Raw genomic sequence first — 24,000 nt, 5'->3', positions numbered from 1 at the left:
CTTCATAAAACTTAGAATCCTCATGAAACCTACATTCTACTGTCAAATATTCTCACCAGCCAGAATAGTTCCTATCGCTGCATGAGAGTAGGATGGTCTGCTCAGGTGCTATCGAGGAATAAACATAGCACAGTGAGTTCTTAAGGAGAATAAATTGGCCATGTCATACTTTCTCTTGCTTCCATTACATGTTTTGGAAAATAATGTAACCACAGTTGGTCAGTAAAAATGACAGCTGAAATAATCAAGTGAAGAACTTAAAGATATCAAATGAAATTTATAAACTCAATTAATACCAAGAGGATATTTGGTGGTTTACTAAGTTGAAATGGATTTCAAATCGTCAAGTTTGAAAAACAGTATGGTATTTTTCTTCTCAGTATAATAAATGAGATATTCTAATTATTAGATTGATTCATTCTTGCTGATTTATTTTATACTTGATCACAGAATGGAATTACATTGACCAACTGAAGTGCAAGCTAGTGTCAATGGGACAAAAACAGTTCTTTTCTTTAGACAACTATAAGGAGGTCGAATTTCAGTGGAATAAATCTGGTAAGGAAAAATCAGACCAACCATGAATTTTCTTTACAGCAATACCTGCTGTATTTATAGTTCTGTTTTTAGTTTAATTCCTTATAGATATGTTTCAGAAAGTCAAAGACAACATGTAAAATTAATACTTAAATTCAGAGAAATGCTGTTTTAATGCCATCATCAAGTATTGATGACAAATACAGGTTCAATAGCATGTCAATTGAATTACTGGAATTTGATTAATCCTACAGTCCCTCTACTGTTGAACACTATGATGATTAAATTTTCAAACATTTATCAAACTAAAGGAATGGCTTACTTGGCAGCTTATTTGATCTTGGTGTTGACTTGGTGGTCGAGAGTGGGCCAACTTCTCGGGCAGCCTTCTGTCGAGGCCATGTCCATTCTCCAAACGAGATTCCCTGGGCTTGTCAAACCAATCTGTTTCTTCACGACGGAGATGATAGGCTTTGAAAACCAAGGACAGGTAAAATGTTCTGTTCCAGTGCTGGGCAAAGGGCAATAATGTGCATTGTGCATAGCAAACATGCAAAGTGGTTATTAATTGGCCATGCAGCTAAAGCAAAGTAACAGGTGAGACTTCAGACATTGAATTGAGGCATAATTTAGCTGTAAGTGATAAAGCAGAGTGAGAAGATTCTGTTTAGGTTGAAACTATGGATATTAAATATCAGAAGAAATCTACTGATGAGTCCTGTAGCCATTTCTTCCCTTCTGATAGGTCAGAAATACACTGTAGATTCCACGTATTTCTAAAATGTTTAATGAAAAAAGAGTCAAAAAAAAAAAAAAAAAAAAAAAAAAAGGAAGAAAGAAAAAGAGAAAAAAAACAAAAACCAAAAAGCCTGAAAACCTGAAAACCCATCTTCAGCTACTTCACAAACTAACTTCCTAAACTGAATTTTTTCAATTTGGAGGTCGTCTAATACTAGTTATGTGAAAACTGAGCCTGCTTTATTAAATCATGTCATACCAAAACAAACAAGATACAAAGTAAAATTAAATCTATTATCTTTCTAATTCTAAACAGAAATTTTTCAGGTTTTATCAATTTCAATTTCACCCTCTGATATGTCTGGAAAGTTAGCTAGAATGTTTTTCATGCAATAAATCACTCAGTTTTTATATTTGCAGTAGTTGTAAACTGGTATAAAATGTGTTGTATTTGATGTGGATGAAATAGCACTGTTTCAATGAAATCAGTTTTGCAAATACACTGATTTATGCCTACTGACTCTTGGGTCAACCAAAATAGCTTTCACTCCACTAAGATTAGAATGAGCTCCTATGTGTTCAGTAACATTTCTGCTAAATGAAATTCAGATTTCCATCTACATGGCCCATCAGTGTAAACCAAAACAATACAGCTAAATATAATCCAATGAAAGTTTGAATGCTATGTTGTAATAATAAAGAATTTGAAAATTAAGAAGAAAAACAGTATGTTTCAGCAAAAATTCTAGAAAATGCAAAGCTAAAATAAGGTCAGTTGTCGCTATAGTAACAGGAGTGAATGCAATTGTACCATAACACAGGATGTAAAATGCAAAATGGTAGGGTGCATGTCCTACCTATTTAGTTGTTAAACATAACCGACTTAGTTTAATAAATGATTGGAAAAAAAGTTGAGTGGAAAAACAAAGTCATATTTTTTCTCGACTATTTCACTCAATTACTCCAAGAATAGGAGAATATATGCACGACTTTTTAAAAGTACTATGCTGTATGTCCTATTTGTGTTAAAAACAACCATCCCTTCACATAGTAGGTCTTGCGAAAAGACTCTTAATCTTTGTTTATCTGTTATGCAGTCTCTTCCTGCTTCACTGTGCACAAATTTGATCTATTACAAATGGTTTAAAAATTATCCTATAGATCAGCATATATGCTTTAAATATAAACATTATTGAAAATTAGATATTGGATGGTGAGTAATTAGTTACTGAATAACTGCTCCCCATAAACCATGACAATCTAATACATATCATTTATGCTTTATACATTTAGACCAAATGCCTTGCATGTACCAGTGTAACTCATCCTGACAGAACTTCTTAACTGGGGCTTGTATTAAAAACCTAATGAAGTTTTCTGATCCCAGATAATAATGCTGACTATGGCAATCCATGTCATCAGCTGAGCAGAAAAAAGAAAAAAAAATCTCCTCCCATCTCACCTGAAATTACTTCTGCTGGATTTATTACACAGAAAAGCTAGCACATACGAAGAACTTTTATGCTGCAGTTCTAACCAGTCTTTCTTCTCAAAACCAGATAAATGTTTGTAATGTGTGTATTTTGTATGATATCTTTAAAAACATGGATGTATATATAGACATACATGTCATGCTCATAAGTACATATACACATTATTTTGGTCTTGGTTGAGATTGGTTGAGATTTGTTTCAGCTGGAAGCCTGAGAACAGCCAACATGTTTTATGACGGCCTTAATCAAGACGAACATTGGTGGTTTTAGAGGACACACTCTTGTTCTAAGCTAACAATATGCACTCAGACTGCTCCACCTGTAAAAATTCCTGTTGGAGTCAATAAGGTCCTGTGCTGTTAGTGAAACAGTTCTAAAGGTGAGATTGGACTCCAGGCAGTGGAATCTGAGAAACTTCTTCAGAGAAATCCCTGATCTTAATCACTCACAGAAATCACTCTGCATTCCATGGGTGAAAAATTACAAAGGGTCAGTTGTGTTGTAGTAATCATTTATGTTGTAGAATTAACAAAGCAGTATATAAAAGAGAAAAAAATAATTCTTGAGATAAGGAAAAGAACAATTTCTCTCTCCTTAGCTGATCAACAGGACTTATTTATCTTCATCCAATTAAGCACTAGCTTCAGTGTTCTTGAAAATTAGCATCTTCAGCATACCTTGTAGTTTGTTAAAACTGTGGCGTCTTTGGGGTTAATAAATAAGTAAGTACTTGCTGTATCAGAGCTTTCGTGGCACTCATAATGCTGGGAGACCGATAAATGTTCCAAAAGCTCAGAACACTATTTTCAATGAGGATATCTGGATGCTGTGTTCTTTTAATACTAAAACCAATTTTTTATCCTGTTTGAAGCTTGGAATCCCAATGTAGGTACTACTTATATGCCAAAACTCATAAGACGTACTAAAGCTATGTAGATGCAGTTTATTAAAGTTACGTAGTGAAAAACAGAAGGTTTGGCCTTGCAGTCCTATCTGTATTTTTTGATATTTGCTATGCAATACGACTTCTAAAAAATGATCAAGTCAAGCACATGCCTCAATTTGGACTGAATATAAGCAGTTTAACATTAATACCCTAACTTGTGTTCATTTTTAAAAGTACTTAGACATGAAAACTTGAGCTCTGATAATCATTAGCACAAGAAATGCTTTCTTAAGATTGTGCTTTAGGCTGATTTCTTTTTATGAAATCTCATCAACACCATCCAATAGCAAGGGGTGGGGGGAAAGGGAAAAGATGAAAACTAAAGTTGAATGCAACCTGCCGGGGTTCCAGAGCAACTGTCCACTGTCGGGGCACTACAGAGAGAAGTGCAGTCCTGAGAAAGGAAGTCCACAACTTCTTGAAAAACTGTAATACATTTTCTGGAACATTTTGTATCTTACATTCAAGTTACAGGAATTATTTGCAGTTCAAACTGCTTGTTTTTAGACAGCATATTTGAAAATAATATCATAATGCGATTTGATTTCTCAAGACTTAACATAAAATGCTGCAACAAGAATTTATCTGGGAAGAAAATAAAAGCTTGTGAAAAATTAGAAACAATATTGCTAAAATGGGATACCCTGATATTCAGATATATATGTCAATCTAATAAATAACAATCAAATCATGATAGAATGCTTCTGACAGAGTCTAACTAATTAGAGGTTAAGTTAAAACCAAAACAGACTCAACCTAACATGTAACATGTACGCCTTGTACAAATATATAATGCACTGTAGTGCAGAAAAACAATTCCCTATGATCTGTTTATATGAGGTAAAAAAGCACCAAATCCAGTTTTTGCAGCCCAGTTTGATTATTCTTATTTTTCAGGAGGAAAGTCCTGTGTGTTGCAGAATGTGACCCTTAATGATCACAAATTGAGTCCAGACATGATAACACCTATCTATTTAAATTGCATCTTGGGGGCTTCCTTTTAATTGACTTTTGGTTTAATTATAGATCTGTGTGTGCTAAGTGAGAATACTGAAATTTGTGATAAAATTAAAAAAAAACAAAAAACAAAAAACAAACAAAGGTGGCAAACTTGAACCTCCTCTGAAACTTCATGAGGAGACTATTTACAGAACCAAACGCTACAATATATTGTGGTACCAGGAAGGCAAATAGATTTCATTTTTCTAATGTTTATGAAAGATCCAGTTTATGTAAAAAGGCAATAATGCAACAAGGAATAGTGGGGTTAATATAAACCTGAAAAATAAACCATACTACTTCATAATCATGCAAATCTGTCTTTATAGACAATCATTGCCATTTACAGACAATATAGCGCATGCAAAGTCTCTTTTATTGTGCAGTAAATACACATAAGAAAAAGTTAAGGGAGCGCATACAATTTTGAACATATTAATTTCATTTTTTTTCAGTCTGGCTTTATGATCTTTAAACAATTTAGAATATATTAAATCTGAACTGACTAAAACAAAAGTGGTACATAGTTTGCAATTATTCAGTACTTAACATCAGCTGTAACACTCTGCTGTACTTACTTAGAAGAAACATTTTTAATTGCACCATTTATAATACATCAGAAAGGTTCCTTTCACGAACCTAAGTGAGATAAACTCTTGTGCTTATTTGGCAGACATATTGTATGTGGTGCATAGAAAACCAGCTACACTGCATACTCCATCAATAGAAGTAAAATACTTTATGAAAGTTTATTGAAAGATGTGATTGTCTTGCACCATCCAAATGACAAATTATCTTACATCATCACAAGTCTGAATGCACGGAAGTCCACATGACAGGATGCTTTCAACAAACCATACGTAGAATGTTATTTTGCTACCATGTTAAGCTCTATATGGCTCTAACATACAATATGTACTTAATGAACATACTATTTTAATGTAAATGTAGATCTAAAGTGGTGCATCAGGAGATGGAATTACTGGCTCTTGAATTCTACAATGAAATTTCATGCAAATAAAATCACTAGAGGCTTTTATAGAGGATTTAGGAGATTTTGTCCAAATCCCAACAAAAACTATTGCAAATAAGTTCAATGATCCACAGTCACTGGAGAAGGCTCCACATAAAGACTGATGGTAGGGCACACATTGTACACAGAATATTCTACACGCTATCATTAGAAAAGTAGATAACAACAAGAGAAAAGGAAAATGCACAAGCAAAACCAAAAGGAAAGCAAATCAACAATACAGCGAGCATGCCAGAGAGCGTAACACCACCCAGAAACTGCTTTTAGAGTAAAATAAAAAATGTAAAACAAAACCAACAACAACCAAAAAACTCAAAAAAAAAAAAAAATGTAGTTACATAGAAGATGCACCAAGGAACATAAAGAATGAGTCTTTGCAGTATAACAAGAATTAGACACATGCATAGAAATGAGGGTTTGTGTTGTGATAGTAAGATACCAGTCTGAGGCCTAATTTACCTTCACTGTCTGACATGGCATGCTGGAAGTCATCCATGATGAAGGCTATATCTCGATCATAGCCTCGAGTCCGTGACTCCTCCCTCATATGTTGCTGGACCTCAGGTAATGAATGGCTTGATCCAAACTGGTCCCTGGTATCTGCAGATATTGGTGGCAAGGGTCCAGCTGCTGCTCTTGCCATTCCCATTGGTTGGCCAACGGGACTTAGTGGGCTTTCTTCCTCTGAGTTCTGTGCTACAATCGGGATCCTTCCCCTGCTTTGGCTAATAGGTAGACTGGTGGGTTTAGTTCTTCCAGAAGGTGCTGCATGGCTAAACGAAACATCTAGGGGTTCAGCTTCTTGGGCTTTCAGTCTTAAAGAAGAACTGGAAGAATCCCTTTTCAAAGACAAATCAAGCCCATAAACTGAGGAGGGTCGGGACGAGGGTCTAGATCTACTACCACTGCTATAAGACTTGTCTGCTTCATCTTGTAATGTGGATCTCATTGTTGGACCTAGTGCAGCCCCAAGGCCTGCACCAATGGATGAAGTTAGTGGTGCCCCCATGTATTTTTGTTGGTCAGTGATGTTTTTTCTAAGGCCAAAAGTTATGTCATCCTGAAGAAGCCTTGCCCTAGTAGTAATTCCCCCAAGAGATGATGTGCTTGATGAAGTCATATAGGTTGAATAGTCAGGCTCAAGGTCTCTACTTTCTTGGATAGGTGAAAACTTTGTTAATTTGGGGTCTATCAAAGCTTTCTTGTGTTTTGACTGCTTCTGGTAAAGGAGGGCTGCTGGAAGCTGCTTAGCAGCCTGTTTCTCAAGGGTAAGCCTACCTATGCTATATTTCTCAGACTTGGGAAAGTGCCTGAAGCTGCCCTCCGGGTGGTAATACTGTGATAGGCCAGCCAAGTGATCAAGACTTTCTGCACCTCTGCGGAATTCCTGCTTTATCTGGTGTTTCAGAAGTTTGAGTTCGTAAGGGTCCTCCATTGGGTCTTCATCAGCTTTAACATAGGAATGTAACCTAGAAGAAGTCTGCAGTGGTGCTAGGAAGTCTGATACTTCTTGGGCTCTCCTGGCCTCAGTTGTGCGAAGCAGTCGATCTGTTTTGGTTAGATCTTTTTCATGGAGGCTAAAACCAGAACCAAGTGTTCCTGTTCCTTTAGTAAGCTCACCTATATCATCAATCAGCACATAATTTCGGGGTGTATGGTGGTGATCTATATCTGCATAGAATGAATCTGCAGATATGCTTGATATAGGGCTGCTTGCTATGCTGTTTCTCTCATCTAATCCTATCCTTAAGTCCAAGGTAGTGTACTTACTGCCCAGCTGGGATACTGCATAATTATTGTCAGTTGAAACTGGGGCTATCATGAGAGGTTGATTGCGAATCACATCATAGTTTGTTGTTATCTTAGGCTCCAAATATAATGGAGTTTGTCTTGGCTTTGGCTGTATCACCATCATCTGTGATGAGAGTTGATAGGACGGCTGTTGAGCTGGTGGAGGTTGAGCCTGTGGAGTAAAGGACATAGTAGCTCCTGTTTGAAAAGCTGTCTGGGTCTGATAGGGGGAAACCTGCTGGTGATACAAAGGCTGCTGTTGTTGGTAATGTGACTGCTGTGTGAACTGAGTTGGTGCTTGTGTAGGCAGAGCAGGAGATGAATATTGATACTGAGCATACGGGCTTGTAGCAGGGGCAAACTGTGTCTCGGGCTGGGTTTGTGGTGGCATAAACTGATTGAATTCTGTCTGGGGTGCAGTACGTGGTCTTTCCAAGCCGTGCTGAGCTTCTATTCTGGTTGACCTAGTATTATTAACTTCACTGTCTGACATATAATCACGTTCTTCTGCTACTCCTTGGAGATAGGCACGCTCTCTCTTTTCTCTTTCTTTTAATAAGGCTTCTTTCCTCCTATTAATGCCCATTTCCAAATACCTCAGTTTGGCATCTATTTCTTTTTCCTCCTCATCTAGCTCTGCTTGCTTCTTCCTAAGCTTGGCTGATTCCCGTTCAACCAGATCCAATTCTCTGTCTATATCCTGAAGAATTTTGGCTCTGGCCATAGTGGTGGTCCTACAAATCCTTCTTCGTGAAACGGATCCCACAGAAGTATATGGTGACTGAGTTCCTGCTGTTGCTTCCTCTGGAGGTGGGTTGGGCAGAGTCCTCTTCACCTTCTTCTGAGTGCCAGATGGAGTGATGCTTGAAGAACCTTTTGTCTGCAACAGAAGAAACAAGACTCAATCACTATTCTGAAGGCTTGATTGCCAATAGATCACAAGGAATTTAAAACCTTATTCATGGTATGGCTTTGTATCTTAGTCACATACTTTCTGTAACAGAGAGGAAGCATGCGGTGTCCTCGAATAAGCTTCAGGAAACAGGATATATAAATTCTTGTAGCCTCTTGAAGATCAAAAAGATGAGCAGTCTAATGCAAAATAAGGGAATTGCTCACTAGGGCTTTGTTTAACCTGACACTGAAAAATACATGTTATATTCTTGAAATGGAATTAAGACTATAATTTAAAAGTTACTTTTTTTTTTTTTTATCTTGACATACCTAAACATATACATACACATATGTATATGTGTTATGGTGAGGTTAGTATATGCAGATCTATGCACCTTCCTTTTACTTAACACTTAATGGAAAGAATTTATATGTATAATTATAAATGCACATATATAAATATTTATGTCTTTATATAAACATATAATTGTACAATGTAATAGAAATCTCTGAGCAAGATTCTGAGTGCATACTGATTAGTTACAACTTGAACTAAAATCCAGACACCAAAGAAGAATTTTCTAGTGCCAACCTACTTGGTACAACAGGTAGTCCAGTCCCTCACTCCACCTTCCTATTTTTCACAGAATCACAGAATCACAGAATGGCCAGGGTTGGAAGGGACCTCAAGCATCATGAATCTCCAACCCCCCTGCCACATGCAGGGCCACCAACCTTCCCACCTAATGCTAGACCAGGCTGCCTAGGGCCCTATCCAATCTGGCCTTGAACACCTCCAGGGATGGGGCATCCACAGCCTCTCTGGGCAGCCTGTTCCAGCACCTCCCCACTCTCTCTGTAAAGAACTTCCCCCTGACGTCCAACCTAAATCTCCCTTCCCTCAGCTTAAAACCATTTCCTTTTGTCCTGCTGTCACTCACCCTTTCAAAGAGTTGATTCCCCTCCTGTTTGTAGGCTCCCTTTAGGTACTGAAAGGCTGCAATGAGGTCACCCCGCAGCCTTCTTTTCTCCAGGCTGAACAAGCCCAGCTCCTTCAGCCTGTCTTCACAGGGGAGGTGCCCCAGTCCCCTGATCATCTCTGTGGCCCTCCTCTGGACCCTTTCCAACAGTTCCCTGTCTTTCTTGTACTGAGGGCTCCAGACTTGGATGCACATTACAACATCAAAATTTAAGCAATGTAAAAATACAATTATCTACTTCACACCAGGTGTGCAGAACTCTCCACAGTTATTAGTAGGAGGGTGATTAATGCTTCTCTAAGAAAAGTACATATCATATACTGATGAGATACTTTTTGGAGCTCTTTACTCTCTCCATCAGCTAGGAAAGCAGGCTAGTTACACAAAACTAGTTAGATGCCAGCTACAATGCCCTCTACATTACTAGTGTTTGTGAAAAGTTTTGAAGTAAATTTAGGTTCCTTTTCAATATAGATACAATGAAACATTAAATTTAAATTATTCTGAGATTGTACCCTGTCTTCCCAATAACTTCTTATGGTTTTGCCATTGTTAAGGTCAAAGGATTGGTCTATACATGTACACAGGAATAATCACATCAGCTATTATAAAATGCAGCCTTGCTGAGAGAAAAATACAGAAACACTTCAGTGATCTTTAAGTAATGAAACAAAAAGAATATTAACCAACTTGTCACTTCCACCTCTGCAGGCAAGCACAAGACTTTACCAAGCATTAACTATTATTAATTAAAAATGGAATTTCTTCTTAAATAAATGCTACTCCACTCAAATAAGAAGTAAATCGGAATAATTTTAATTAGCAATAAAATAGCAGTTTTCCTAGTTTATTTGTCAAGGAAGTCTAAAAGTTTTTAGAGAGCTGACAACCTCTTTTTCTGCTAGCCTTAAGCTAATCTTAGCAAATCAGAATAATTCACATTTGTAATGGATCTTTAGAAAAACATTTTCAGTACATTTTCAAGTGCCGTTTAATCTCTTTTCATTGTCTTCATCTCAATACCATCAACTTTTGCATGTTTCAGATTTCAAGAAATGTAATTTAATTTTGTTTTCAACTTCCCCTGTCCATTCCCCAAATCCATGTTGTTCCAACAAATCAAAGAATATGATCTTCTCTAGCTCAGTGTGTAGTTATAATCAAAGACAAATTAATCATCTACAGTATGTCTAGTTGGCTATTAATTTATATTGTAAATTCAGTCCAATACCACTATTGTTCTCTGCTCCCAAATCCATATAGCAATCACAGATGGTGAATTGATCACAGATGGTAACCAGTTTTGGGGAACAGCTATTAATAACACACTCATTAAAAGGTCTGTAACATTTTACAGAATTATTTTTGGATGCTAGCTATATTGCTGATGAATAAATCCCATGTTAACTAAAACTGCACTTTATTGAAAAAAGTGTCTTCTTTTAATGTCTTTGTCTACATAAAAAGAATATATTTGTTTACATATCAGATTGATGAACACTACAGGAAAACCTAAGGCTTGCTTTTGAAAAAGTATTTACAACCTATAGAACTCAACTACTATTCTCATAAGATAAGACACTTGGAAAAGAAAAAAATGATTTTAATACTGTGATAAAATGTTTTTTTTTTTCTTCCTAGATATTTTCATCATCAGTTGTATTAACATGTTACCTAGGAACTGTGTTGGTAGGTGTAAAGTAAGTTCAACTTCAGTATTTTGGAACAATTTAGAATACTAGTAAATTTATTTATTTATTTATTTTGCATTTTCTTTGATGGAAGGAATTGGGGAAAATAGCCAAGCTAGGCCTGATCTACACCAAATCCTAATCTCCTTAAGAAACAAGAAAATAAAGTATTGGAAGTGGAAAGGAATATTTTTACTATCTAGCCCTCTGTGTATTTTTGGTCACTGTAGTATGTTTATAAAATTATGCTCATTTTAGGTTTAAAGTATCCAAAGGAAAGAGAGAAGAAACTTTCATTAGACTACTACAGAAAGAAATTAAAAAATCGTGAAATATGGACAGGGAATCTTCGGGCTTACAATTACTATGTAGATATTAAGTTGGATGTAAGGCAGGTGACATTAGTGAGCTCTTTGATTTAAGAAGCCATAATACTTTCTGGCATATTTTATCATATTTTCCATCTTTCTCATTCTAAGCTATCTGCTTCTTGTCATCTGTTATTGTCTTCTGCGATTTTTAAAAATCTTTCTGTGTTTAGCAAATCATTACTCTGGATGCTGACTGTAAATCTCAAGAACTAATTTATTCTGCTTCTTTTAACATGACAACCTTATGAAAGTATTACTTTATTGCTGGTGATTACATAGAATTTCAAACTACTCTGGGACTTCCCTTTAAGACGGAAATCATAGTAGTCGCATCAGCTTCTGAAGTGAAGCTGAACTTGCAAAAATAACCCCAAAGCTTATGCTTGAGATAAAGCTATAGATATGGTGTCCTCAGTACTACAGAGTAAAGAACTGACAAAGAAAAAGTTTGCCCATGGCATGGCAGGAGTGGTGGAGCTCAATAATCTTTAAGGTCACTTCCAACCTAAGCCCTTCTATGATCGTATGATCCCTCCTCCCAGCAATTTGTATTGTTAACAAAGTTTTGCAAATAAAAATAGAAGAATGCATTCATCAGTCTTGCAGTTTAATGACAAGATCACAGAGAGGAATTCAAAGTACAAACAAAATCTTTCTTTGTTGCCTGACAACATTGCTAGCTGGTTGAGATTGTACCGCTGGTGGGATTGTACCGCTCTGCTCTATGTGCTGGTGCAGCCTCACCTTGAGTACTGCAGGCAATTTTGGGCAACACAGTATAAGAAAGACATAAAACTGTTACAGAACATCCAAAAGAGGGCTATAGCAATTGGTCTAGAGGGGAAGATATATAAGAAGTGGCTAAAGTCATTTGCTTTGTTCAGCCTGGAAAATAGAAAAGGAGGCCTCATGGTGGCCTACAGCTTCCCCTCTGTTGTGGTTTAACCCAGCAGGCAGCTCAGCACCACACAGCTGTTTGCACACTTCCCATCAGAAGAATTGGAAAAAAGGTAAATAGACTGCAATAGGCAGTGATGTTAAACTACCTTCACTCCATGACACCATAAAAACTAAAATTAAGCCAGGTCACAGCAGAAGACACTCCTCTGCCACAGTCCTCTGCAAACTCAACAGTGTGGTGGACACCACAGAGGAACAAAAAATATTTCTCATTCAAGTTTTTGTGGACCCTTCTGGACTTTATATCTGTTACGAAGATACCATATAGCCAATGGCTAGAGGTTTGTTATTCTTGGTAACAAACAGAGCAAGAATATTGAGAAAGTTCTCTCAACTAGCTGATATAACATGCATGATGAATCACAGTTTGGAAACCAAGTAAAGGGAAACAGAAATTTTGCATCATAAGGAAAATGTATTCAAAAGTGCATTTATAAAATAATACACTGGAATTATACAAAATCTGCACAATGTTTAACCATCAATAAAACCCTACCAGCCAACCAGCACTGTCTTTCCTCACATGACAATGGGAGTCAGATGAGCTGAATTTGGCCTTGTGTATGGGAGGGAAATACCCTGTTTCATGAGTAATATGATAAAGGTTTTCTTTAATGGAACTATCATTTTTTACTTTTCTGGAGGAATTTTGCTCTGGGAGCAGAAAACTAGTTCCTAAATTACACAGGAGCACTGGGAGGCCAGTCAGTCTGATTTTTTCTCTCTCTCTCTCTCTCTCTTTTTTTTCCTTCACTCCTTTGGATGCTCTGTAGTGATAAATATCACCCTGTCAGAACCAATATAATTTTTTTAGAAATAGTCTATTCCAAAGCAATATGCATTTTTTTTCTTTCATATGTTTCAGTTAGAGTCACTCATTCTCCAAATGAGCAATTCCATCCTCTTGCTCCTTTCTTTTTCTCTGTGAAATTGTTTGAAATTGACATTTTCACTTCAAATGCAAGAGGAACAGCCCAGTGCACTTCCCAACAGCTGATGTGACATGAGATATCAGTGTCTTTCCTCAGTAAAACACATAAAAGGACATACGCTTCTTTTGATCTCAGGAGGAAAAAGGAGAAATTCAATGAAAATTTGATATGCAAACTACAGACAGATGTAGACTTCACACAGTGGTTTTCAAAGTGATCCAAGCCTCTGATTCATCTACCTTATGTGAGTACACGTAATTATTGTTCTCCAACATATGTATGGAAGATGACTTTGTTTTCCACAGACCAGTCTATCTGCGATCCATTTGGAGAAGGATTGACAGTTTAGCCTCAAAGGACAATGAGGCAGCAAATTCCTCAATTACACTGGTAAAAATGTTAAATTGCAGTTTAAATAAGCACAGATATATCAGTGGAAAATCAGAATGTGAGAATAATGAAACCCTATGTTTTGAAACTTTAACTTGAAATGTTGCAACTGGAACAATACTCCATATATGTGCATTTAACTGATAATAGACAACAGCATATATATTATTCACAATCTTGTGTTTTCATTTCCTCAGCTTATATACAAAAATGATATCTATACAGTGTGCTTTTTCTGCTTGTAGCTGTCTCTTCCTCATACTTCCCTCAATATAATACAAAAGTGTATAAAGTATTTTCCTTCTTAAGATTAAATTTATACAAAAGGGCAACAGTTCTCTTCTTTCTCCCTCTGCAATTCATTGCTATTTATCTTTGAAACTGTATTATTTATCTTTGCAAAGTGCTCTGAGATGCAAGCTCACGTGAGAGATTTGCTGTTCAATTTTATTCAGTGCATGTGGAATTGTATCTATCTCAGTTATTTTAGAATGAGGAAAAAGATTCTGGGAGATTGATTCAGACAGTGAAATCCTGTCAAGCTAACAGAGTCAAATTCTCAAACTGGAGCACTGCTTCTTCATCATCAAAATGTATGTTTCATATAGGTTAAATATTTTTTCCCACTATTTAGTCTCTGGAAAAGAAAGAAAAAAAAAAAGAAAAAAGAAAAAATAGGAGGGGAAGAAGGTGAAGGAAGAAAGGAAGAGGAGAAGGAGAAGGGAAAGATCCTGTTTACAAAAACAGGTGAAAAACATTGCCAGAATTTGCATTCTGAATGACAAATATCGATTTTACACTTCACTATGAAGTACTTGAAAACACTGCAAGACATAACATAGCTGCTATGTAGGAGATATTACTGATGCTTAATAACAGCTTGTTTTTATGTGATTTAACCAAAATATGCTGAGTACAGAATCACTAAATCATTAAGGTTGAAAAAGATCACTAAGACTATATAGTCCAACCATTAACCCATCTCCACCATGTCTCTAAACTATGTCCCTCAGTGTCACATCTCCACATTTCCTGAACACCCCCAGGGACAGTGACTTCACCAGTTCCCTGGGCAGCATTACCACTCTTTCTAAAATGAAATTTTCCTAATATCCACCCTGAATTTCCCCTGGTGCAACTTATGACAATTTTATCTCATCCTATTGCAGTTATCTGGGAGAAGAGACCAATTCCCACCTTACCACAACCTCCTTTCAGGCAGTTGTAGAGAACAATAAGGACTCCAATGAACCTCTTCTTCTCCAAATTAAATAATCCCAGTTCCCTCAGCTGCTCGTAATAAGATTTGTGCTACAGACCCCTCAGCAGCTTTATTGCCCTTCCCTGGACATGCTCCAGGGCCTTGATGTCTTTCCTTTAATGAGGGGCCCAGTCAAGTGCAGTCACCAGTGATGAGTATAGAGGAATGATCATCTCTCTGGTCCTTACCAGACCAGTGTTTTAATTATATATATATATATCAGTATATTAAAAGCTACAAATTAACATTACAGAAAGAAACTCCTCTCCCAGTTCCCAATACTGTATTTTTACTAAAAACTCTAGTTAGTATTCCATGTACTGTATTACTACAGACATAGTTCAGAACTGGTTTGATTTAACAAGGATTTTTTCATACCATCAATTCAGAGATACCTTTGTGAATTAAAATCTTTCCCTAACTGTAAATTCTTTGTGATTTTTTTTTTTTTCAGAAGATAGTCAGAAAGTATCCAAATGAATGGATTTACCTAGATTCTATCTTCCTCATGACTCACAAAAGTTTTTAAAGATAAGGTTTCTGAAAAATACTCTGCTTCTATAGCCCCAAAGATTATGAAATAAATGACAAAACATTTTGTACAAAGTATGTTGAAGTCTCTGCACTGCATAACAAGTTGTAAAAGAGAAAGATTCAGCACCTGAAGAAAAAATAATGGCAAAACTAAAATTGCTATAAGTTGGTGCTTAATGAGATCTAGAAAAAGGCTGCAGAGGGCTATGTGCTGTATTACGATACACTATACCACACTATAACACCATTAGTATTTCTTCATCATCACTTATTTTTTTCCTGTCATTTCAGTGGCAGGTTGCATTATGTAAAGAAGTTCAGAACTGCAGACACTCAGAACTTCCCAGCTTAACCTGTGGAAAGTTATCAGGTCTGTGAAGCAGATGGACCATTTGCTGCCTGTGCTTAATAAAGATAAAAAATATTGTATGCACATGATATGCTGTTATCTCCAGCATTCTGTTTTCAGATTTAACTAATTAATGGCACAGAGCTGTACCTATGTAGCACATTCCGATGCAGAGGCTATGTGATTCTGCCACTGGTATTTCAAACCAGTTATTTTAAAGAACATTGTACCACAGGATTAATTGTAAATTTCAGATTTAGTTGATAATGAAGCTATTTGTGGCAGTAAAAAAAAGCACCACACTCCTTCATCTTGGAAAGACAAAGCTATGTAATAAACCTTTTTTTGCATGGGCTCATTCACTCACTGTAATTAATAATGCACTGTTTCACATCATGTAACATACATGATTACATGTAATTCCTCTCAATCAGAGGAACATTCTTCCTGTTTGAAGCTCAGATCTCATCTACTGAAAATTTTACTGGATTGCGAAGAGTCCCAGTCAGTGAGAACATACTTTTAATCCTCTCCCTTTGCAGTCAGAGAATCCTGGCCAAAAAGTGCTGGTGAGAAAAATTCAGAACAGTTTATGCTTATCAGTAGGACATGTGCATGCTGAATTAACACCATCTGTTTTCAACTGATATCAGACCTCTTTCGGTTTTCAGATGTAGTTAAAGAAAAAAAAGTACCCTCTCTCAAAAACAATGGAAATATTAATCTTGTTTTACAAGAAAAAGCAAACAAACCAAGAAGGTGTGAGAAAAGTCTTTTTCTGCCTATTCTCTTCTACTTGCTTCCTCCAATGGATAGTGGCTGACAGGACCTCACACGCTGCTCGACAGCCCGTGTTTATTTGCTAGACTGAGAATTCATCTGCCCAAATGCAGACATAAGGTGCAGAGCTAATCTGAGCTAGTCTTCCATACCACTGAATTGAAAGAAAGCAGATTTTTTTTTTTTTTTTCCAGCTCTCTATGTAATGACACCTGTTTATCATAATGGCTGTAGAAACAACCTCACGTGACATAGACATGACCTGTATATGTCTCAAGACAGAGAATGTCAGTTCCACTCCTAGCAACTGCTGCAGTTTGAATTCCTGCTTTTGCCTCCTCATGCAGCAGCTGTTTTGTAGCTGAATTCAATCATTTTCTCCATGCAGGAATCTCACCACCTCAGCAGTCAGAGGCTTTGGGCTCCATTCTTTCTGACTGTAGAGGCAGTGTTTACTCCATTTTGCATTTCTAATGCTTTGCTCCCCTGGTCTAGATTAAAGGTGATGGAGTGAGTAGAGCCCTTATTAATCACTTTCTCAGAAATGTGGTTCATGCTGGGGGACAACAGCCATGTAAGTCTGGCTGTAAAGCACAGATTAGACAAACTCCTCAAGCACCTGACTGCATAATGCAGGTCTTTCTATATGTGGCTACACCTTCTGTCTTTTCAGCTCAATCCTGACTTCATCCACACTGCTGTGTGCCTGCAGAACAACTTACATCAATTTTCCTTCCTTCTCTTTCCAAAAATGCCCTAAAATTTACTACTGCAACATGTTCTACTGTAGAAAAACACACTTCTTACTCCCTTCCAGTAGCATATAAGCTCTGCAAGGTTTATCAGGTTTGGTTTATCAGAACAAACAGTGCTTCATGGTGGTGGCATAGCTATCAAAATATCCAGCATTACTCCACTGAACAACAGCACAGTTGAAGGAGTCAGCACAGTACAACTGACAGAACAATTTGATAAAATTGTGTTATATCATAAGCTAAAAACTCTTAAATAAGCCAAAAGTCCTCATTCCAAAATGTGTGTTTACACTAATTCTAAGTAACAGATTGGATAGTGAAGTTAAGAAGACTAATGCTGATTATATTTCTACATCCATATTAGAAGGCATGACAAGACCCTTAATTCAACTACACTTTTGTTGTGAAGTAGCAGATACATGCAAAAAAGGTAAAACAAAAACAAAAACAAAAACAAAACAAAAAAAACTTCAGAGGTTAAATTTCATATGAACACTTACATGTAACATTTTAAAACAGAATTTGGCCAGGCAGACTGTGAACAATGGTTTATGACACTCGCCTTTCCTGCTGACTCCTCGTTTCCAGGTTTCATCTCATTCCAACAACTCAGAAGCTTTCTGGTCTGCAGCAAGTTCTACACAATCTCCTCTGCCTCATCTGGACAGGTCATTTTCTCCATCATTTCAGCTTGTGAACCCATTTCTCTCACTCTCTGCAGTTTCTCAGCACCTCTCTGAACTTCTGCATGCAACATTTTTCCCCCTCTCTCTCCACCCCTCTTTCTCTGAAGCATGAGAATTCCCTCTAAAATATGCTCTGTTGCTCCCAGGATAGGAGCAATCTCTCTCCAGAAGCTTCCAGCCAAGCCAAATGAATGAAACCAAACCTGACAACAAACACACAGAATAGATCATCTGCCAGAGATGGCCATACTTATGAAGTGTGAAAACCACTCACAGTATGCCCAGATTTTCGGTTGCATTTTTTCTACAAAGTGTACTAGCCAGACCACACAAAAAACACATCCCTATTCTTATTCTCAGATAAAAGTGGATATTCCAGTTTGATATAAGCCCATTTTTAAGCAATACAAGTTAAATAAAACCAAAGTAACTTCTCATACCCCACTCAAAATCTCCAAAGAGCCCATCTTTCGAAGGTAGCACTAATACTAGGATAAACTTACAAAGAAGCTTGCTATTTTGCTATTGATACCAAATAGAACTTTTCATGGAAGAAGAACATCTTTCATTATTTTATCTGTTTAAATTTATATCCTTTTTTTTTTTTTTTTTTTTTTTTTAATGTAGATTGAAGACTTTTAAAAGGTATGCAGCGATTGTTTTGAAATTTACTTTTTTTGTTTGTTTGTTTGTTTGTTTTGTTCCCCCCCACCCCCTATATTTCTTCTATATGTATTCTGCCTTCTGTTGATACTACTCTGAATTCAGTCCATGTAGGTTGCAAATGTTTCATTATTTGATACTATTTAAAACTAGACTGGACAACAGCACTAAGTCTTCACTGAAGAAATCCAGTCAAAGCACTCAACTCACTCTTGATCAGCACAACTGCAAACAAGGCTGGGAGAAAGTTCTGATTTTAAGAATAGCCTGCACCTTTTCTTTTTATGATATATTTACTGATATATTTTTAAAGCTGATTGTTTTAGGAATCATTATATATGGTTTATATGACTAACACTGGAATTTTCAGAAAAGCAAGTTGCTCCATTTTTTTATAAATTCATTCAACAGCTTATGGTCAATGTGATATTCAAACTGCATAAGGACAGGGAAGGAGAAAGCAGTGATATTTAATGAATTTTCTTTCTGCTATTTTAATATCAATATTTAGACTCACGACTTTCTTCTCTCCTATTATAAACAGGACAGGAAGATAGAAATTTGGTGAGCTTATAGTGATGTAGTTGAAGAAAAAGCACAAGAAAAATAGAACGTGCTTTTCACAGTGCTTACCCTTGGTCAAATAAGGTTGTGCTGCCTGGAAAAAGACAGAAATCCAGATCTTATACCTGAACCTTCTGGTTTCTGAATTTATTCAGATGAGGTATCAGCTAGGATTGTTTCCAAATACACACTTGGATTGTTTCTCTTTTCTGCCTTTTTTTTGTGTGTGTTCTTCTCATCATCAAGTCATTTCTCACGATGAAGATTGTTGTTAATTCATTTTTAGATCACTGAAGGAGGAAACTAGTATGGTTTTTACAGTATTTTCTGATGATACTACTTACATTAATTGATCTTTGGTAAGTACATAAACAAAAATAAAGAACATTTCCATAAGCATTACAGAATATGTAATGCTTACAGAACTAGCTGCTTCAATATTTCAGCAGGAAACATTGCTTTAATTTTCAGATCTCTCTTATGGAATCTGAATGCATAGTAATCATTCCAGTACCTCACTGTATATTTAGCAAACAGGAGCCAGACTGGCTGTGATGATGATTATCTTGACTGATGAATCATCAATGCCATTTACCTTACCATGCATTGTCTAGGGGCTCTACACGAGTGTGCAATTCTTTATCATGCTGTTTGGACACCAGTTTACATATGAACAACAAGTACTGAAGTTATGATGAAATATTTCTCTTTATTTGCTCTCCTCTCCTGGAGAACATTCAGTCTTGGTATCTGATCACAATCAACATTTTTAAACTATGATGTTGCTTTTCCACCACAACCTTGATTCCCTCCTCAAACATTTTATAGATTATATATTCATGAAATATAACTACAATGCAGTAACATAGTAATAATTTCAGAGAAGTAAGATGACCAAGAATTAGAAGAGGGAACATAAATCCAATATATTTTAGCACAAAGTAACATAAGAATAATAATATTTCACAAATTGCAGAGCAATTCAAACTCAAGACCAAGTCATGTTGAATAAACCATTGTCAAAGAGGTGTCTTATAAAAAGCAAACCCTGAGCTCTTTGTAATACATAAAAAGATACTGTGAAGAGAAGAGAATGCTATTACTTTCTTATATGATCACAGATCTGGAGCATATAATCAGCCTGCTCCAGCAAAGAGAAATTTCCTATTACTCATGGAACTATATCACAGCATTCTCATTTAGGATAAATATTTTTAAAAATATATATTTCAAAATATTTCAATATATAAACTATATAAAATATAAAAAATATAAAAAATATGTTTTTCAATTCTGTCTTCAGATTAAAGAAAAAGAAATTTCATAGATATAAAAAAAAATAAAAATGTTTTGCTTTTAATGGTTAATACTAAGTAAACATTTAAAAGGAACCTTATGACAATTTTCTGTGGGTAAACCCAGTTCTGTAAGAGAGGAAAATAATACCTAACCTCAGAAGCCTACTAACTCATTCTTTTCTGAAAGTACATAAATTAGTCACTGTCATAGACAAAAGTTTGAAGGAGGTAGACATTGACATGAAATTGTGCTGCAAAGTCTATTCTCACAAAACTGTTCCAATTTTTGAAATGCATGTAGAAACATAACAGCTAAGACAGAAAGGTGGAGAGCATTCAACCTGTTCTTCAGCCTTTTCATGCTATATGACCAGCTCAGGAGAAACTATAAATTATTGATTGCTCTTCATCAGTTCTGCACTAAACTTTCCAGACTAAGCTCCAGCTCTGAACACTCTGAACTGCAGCAAATAATAATCATAATACATTTCTTTAAAAATGTTTTGGCATCTAATAATAAATTATTTGTACTGTATCTTTCAGCAAATGGCAGCGACTTTCAGATAGACATTTAGAAATACAGTGCTATCCTAAGCCATTTGTATGTTTTTCCCTATTACATAATTATTGACTGTTTAGTATGATGACATTGAAACATACTTTATTTCAACTCTTATGCTCTCTTATGTGACCAGGAGACCTTTCCTGTTTCACCTTGTTTTCTCCTTTATTTCTCACTCTATGTCTGTGTAGCATAATGTATCAATATGGGTAAGATACCTGTCAAAGTAAGTTACTAGTGACTGGTGAAAATAGCATAAAAAATCTGATGCAGAAGGAGACTTCTAGGTCTCAGCTATGCTGTCAGTATCTCTAGTTCATAAGATACATTCAAAGCAATTCCATATATCAGACTCCTTCTGGTTTTTGAAGCAAACAGCTGATTATCATTGCCTGTCACTTTCCAACAATTACTTTACTGACTGTATTGTCACAGAATGACAGAAGTACAGAATGATTGAGTTTGGAAGAGACCGGAGGAAGTCTTCTGATTCAGTCCCCTGGCTCAAGCAGGGCCAGCCACATGAGGCTGCAAGGACTATGTTCAGACAAATTCTGAGAAAGGAAAAATATTTCTAGAACAATTTAAACACACAAATCTTTTTACAATTAATATAAACTTTTTTTTTCCTACAAAATATTTTCAAAAGGAAAGGAAAGGAAAGGAAAGGAAAGGAAAGGAAAGGAAAGGAAAGGAAAGGAAAGGAAAGGAAAGGAAAGGAAAGGAAAGGAAAGGAAAGGAAAGGAAAGGAAAGGAAAGGAAAGGAAAGGAAAGGAAAGGAAAGGAAAGGAAAGGAAAGGAAAGGAAAGGAAAGGAAAGGAAAGGAAAGGAAAGGAAAGGAAAAGGAAAGGAAAGGAGGGAGGGGGGAGGGAGAGGGGGGAGGGAAGGGAAGGGAAGGGAAGGGAAGGGAAGGGAAGGGAAGGGAAGGGAAGGGAAGGGAAGGGAAGGGAAGGGAAGGGAAGGGAAGGGAAGGGAAGGGAAGGGAAGGGAAGGGAAGGGAAGGGAAGGGAAGGGAAGGGAAGGGAAGGGAAGGGAAGGGAAGGGAAGGGAAGGGAAGGGAAGGGAAGAAAAGAAAAGAAAAGAAAAGAAAAGAAAAGAAAAGAAAAGAAAAGAAAAGAAAAGAAAAGAAAAGAAAAGAAAAGAAAAGAAAAGAAAAGAAAAGAAAAGAAAAGAAAAGTCATTACTATTTTTTCTTTTCAAATCTGTATAATCCTTAGTTTGCCACATGTGGTGGGCTCATTTTCCCTTTTGCCCCAAAGGAAAAATTACAGTTTATCAAAAGAATCAAGGGGAAAAAAAAAAAAAAAAAAAAAAAAAAAAGGGGTCTTCATTAAACAAACAAACAAAAAAAAGAGCATTTTTCCAAATCACTGTGTTTGACAGCTTAACAGTGGGCACTGGCTAGTGTTTCCTGAACTGTGTTATGTATAAAGCAGCATAAGAAGTACTCAAGGGAATATAATTTACTTCTGATATGAAGAAGTACAATGGCCTGAGTGTCATTGCTCTTGAGCCAGAGAGCAACAACACTAACTGGTAAAGCATGGGAAAGGTTTCAATACTGCATCTATCCAAATGTATATTCACACATCAAAAACATTACAGTCCTTGGGTATTGAATACAGTATAAGCTAATTAAGATGTTTGGGGCTTGAGGAGAGCAACTCCTATATGAAGCCTATATGAAGGGAGGCTAAAAGTTCCCTGTGCTTGCAGAAGACACCTAATTGATGTCTTCACACAGAGGATGGTGACACACTGGAACAGGTGTCAAGGAAGTTGTAGATGCCCCATCCACGAAGGTGTTCAAAGCCAGGTTGGATGTGACTCTGGGCAACATGGTCTGGTGGTTGGCAACCCTGCACATAGCAGGGAAGTTAAAACTAGGTGATCATTATGGTCCCTTTCAACCCAGGCCATTCTATGATTCAAATATCAGAGGTGGGATTACTGAATGTAGACTTACAACCTTCTAAGAGATGCACAGTGAAGGACTGAAATCACAAGTTGCACAAGGGAAATAATGAATTCTTTGCCCTGAGAGCAATTAAGTCCCAGAACAGGCTGCCCAAACAGGCTGTGAAATCTGCAGATTCTCAAAATTCAAAAGGCTATCCAACCTAACTTTAAAGCTAGCCCAACTTTGAGGTGGAGGTGGGACTACATTATCTCAGCACACTGCTCCCAGTCTGATGAGTTGGTGATCTTTTTCTCAGCCACTATGATGGCTGAAGTGCTTGGCTATTTAATGTTTCAGAAGGCAATACAGGCAATCACATCCTTATGGATTTCTTGTCAAGATGCTGTGGAAGGTGTGAAACAGTAGGGACTTCAGTATTTATTCTTACTAAATAAGAGCTCCAATGTAGGCAAGGATTCTACAAATGCGATGTTGTTGAGATGAAAGGTACTATTAGTCATGTCTACAAAATATCCGTCAGAAAAGCCACTTTGCTTTTATTTATGTATATGTATATGTATATATGAAAAAGAATAATTTTAAGTTAAACAGTAACAGATGTATGAAGTAAAACAATGTTACTTTTGTAACTCCTCACAAGTTTTTGTTGTCTTCTATGAGCTCTTCCACCAAATGATGAAGAAATTAAAAAAAAAAAAAAAAAAAAGTAACTGCCTAGGTTACAGTTCTCTCAGACGGGCAACGTTCAAACAGGCTTTAAGAACATAAGGACTCAGAGCAGCCTACACTACTGCTGTCAAAAGAACGACTTTTACTGCCTAAAGAAGTATCTGGAAGCATTACTATAAAACTCTCTTACTGTTATACCACTG

The 24,000-nt window shown here is 36.5% G+C and overlaps 1 protein-coding gene across 4 annotated transcripts in view; it reads right to left on the bottom strand.

Moving 5' to 3' along the window:
• Positions 1-24,000, bottom strand: part of PCLO (piccolo presynaptic cytomatrix protein) — a 331,372-nt gene that overhangs the window by 137,571 nt on the left and 169,801 nt on the right. For all 4 annotated transcript variants that reach the window (XM_090135236.1, XM_090135232.1, XM_090135235.1 and 1 more), the window contains exons 7-8: positions 6,206-8,417; positions 860-1,008 (exon numbers count right to left, since the gene is read on the bottom strand). In XM_090135236.1, the coding sequence (XP_089991362.1) occupies positions 860-1,008; positions 6,206-8,417 (2,361 nt within the window). The remainder of the gene's footprint in view (positions 1-859; positions 1,009-6,205; positions 8,418-24,000) is intronic.

This window comes from Phasianus colchicus, chromosome 1, assembly GCF_987193195.1.
Source record: "Phasianus colchicus chromosome 1, bPhaCol1.hap1.1, whole genome shotgun sequence".
Lineage (NCBI taxonomy): Eukaryota > Metazoa > Chordata > Aves > Galliformes > Phasianidae > Phasianus > Phasianus colchicus.
This window is presented reverse-complemented; position numbering and strand designations above follow the sequence as displayed.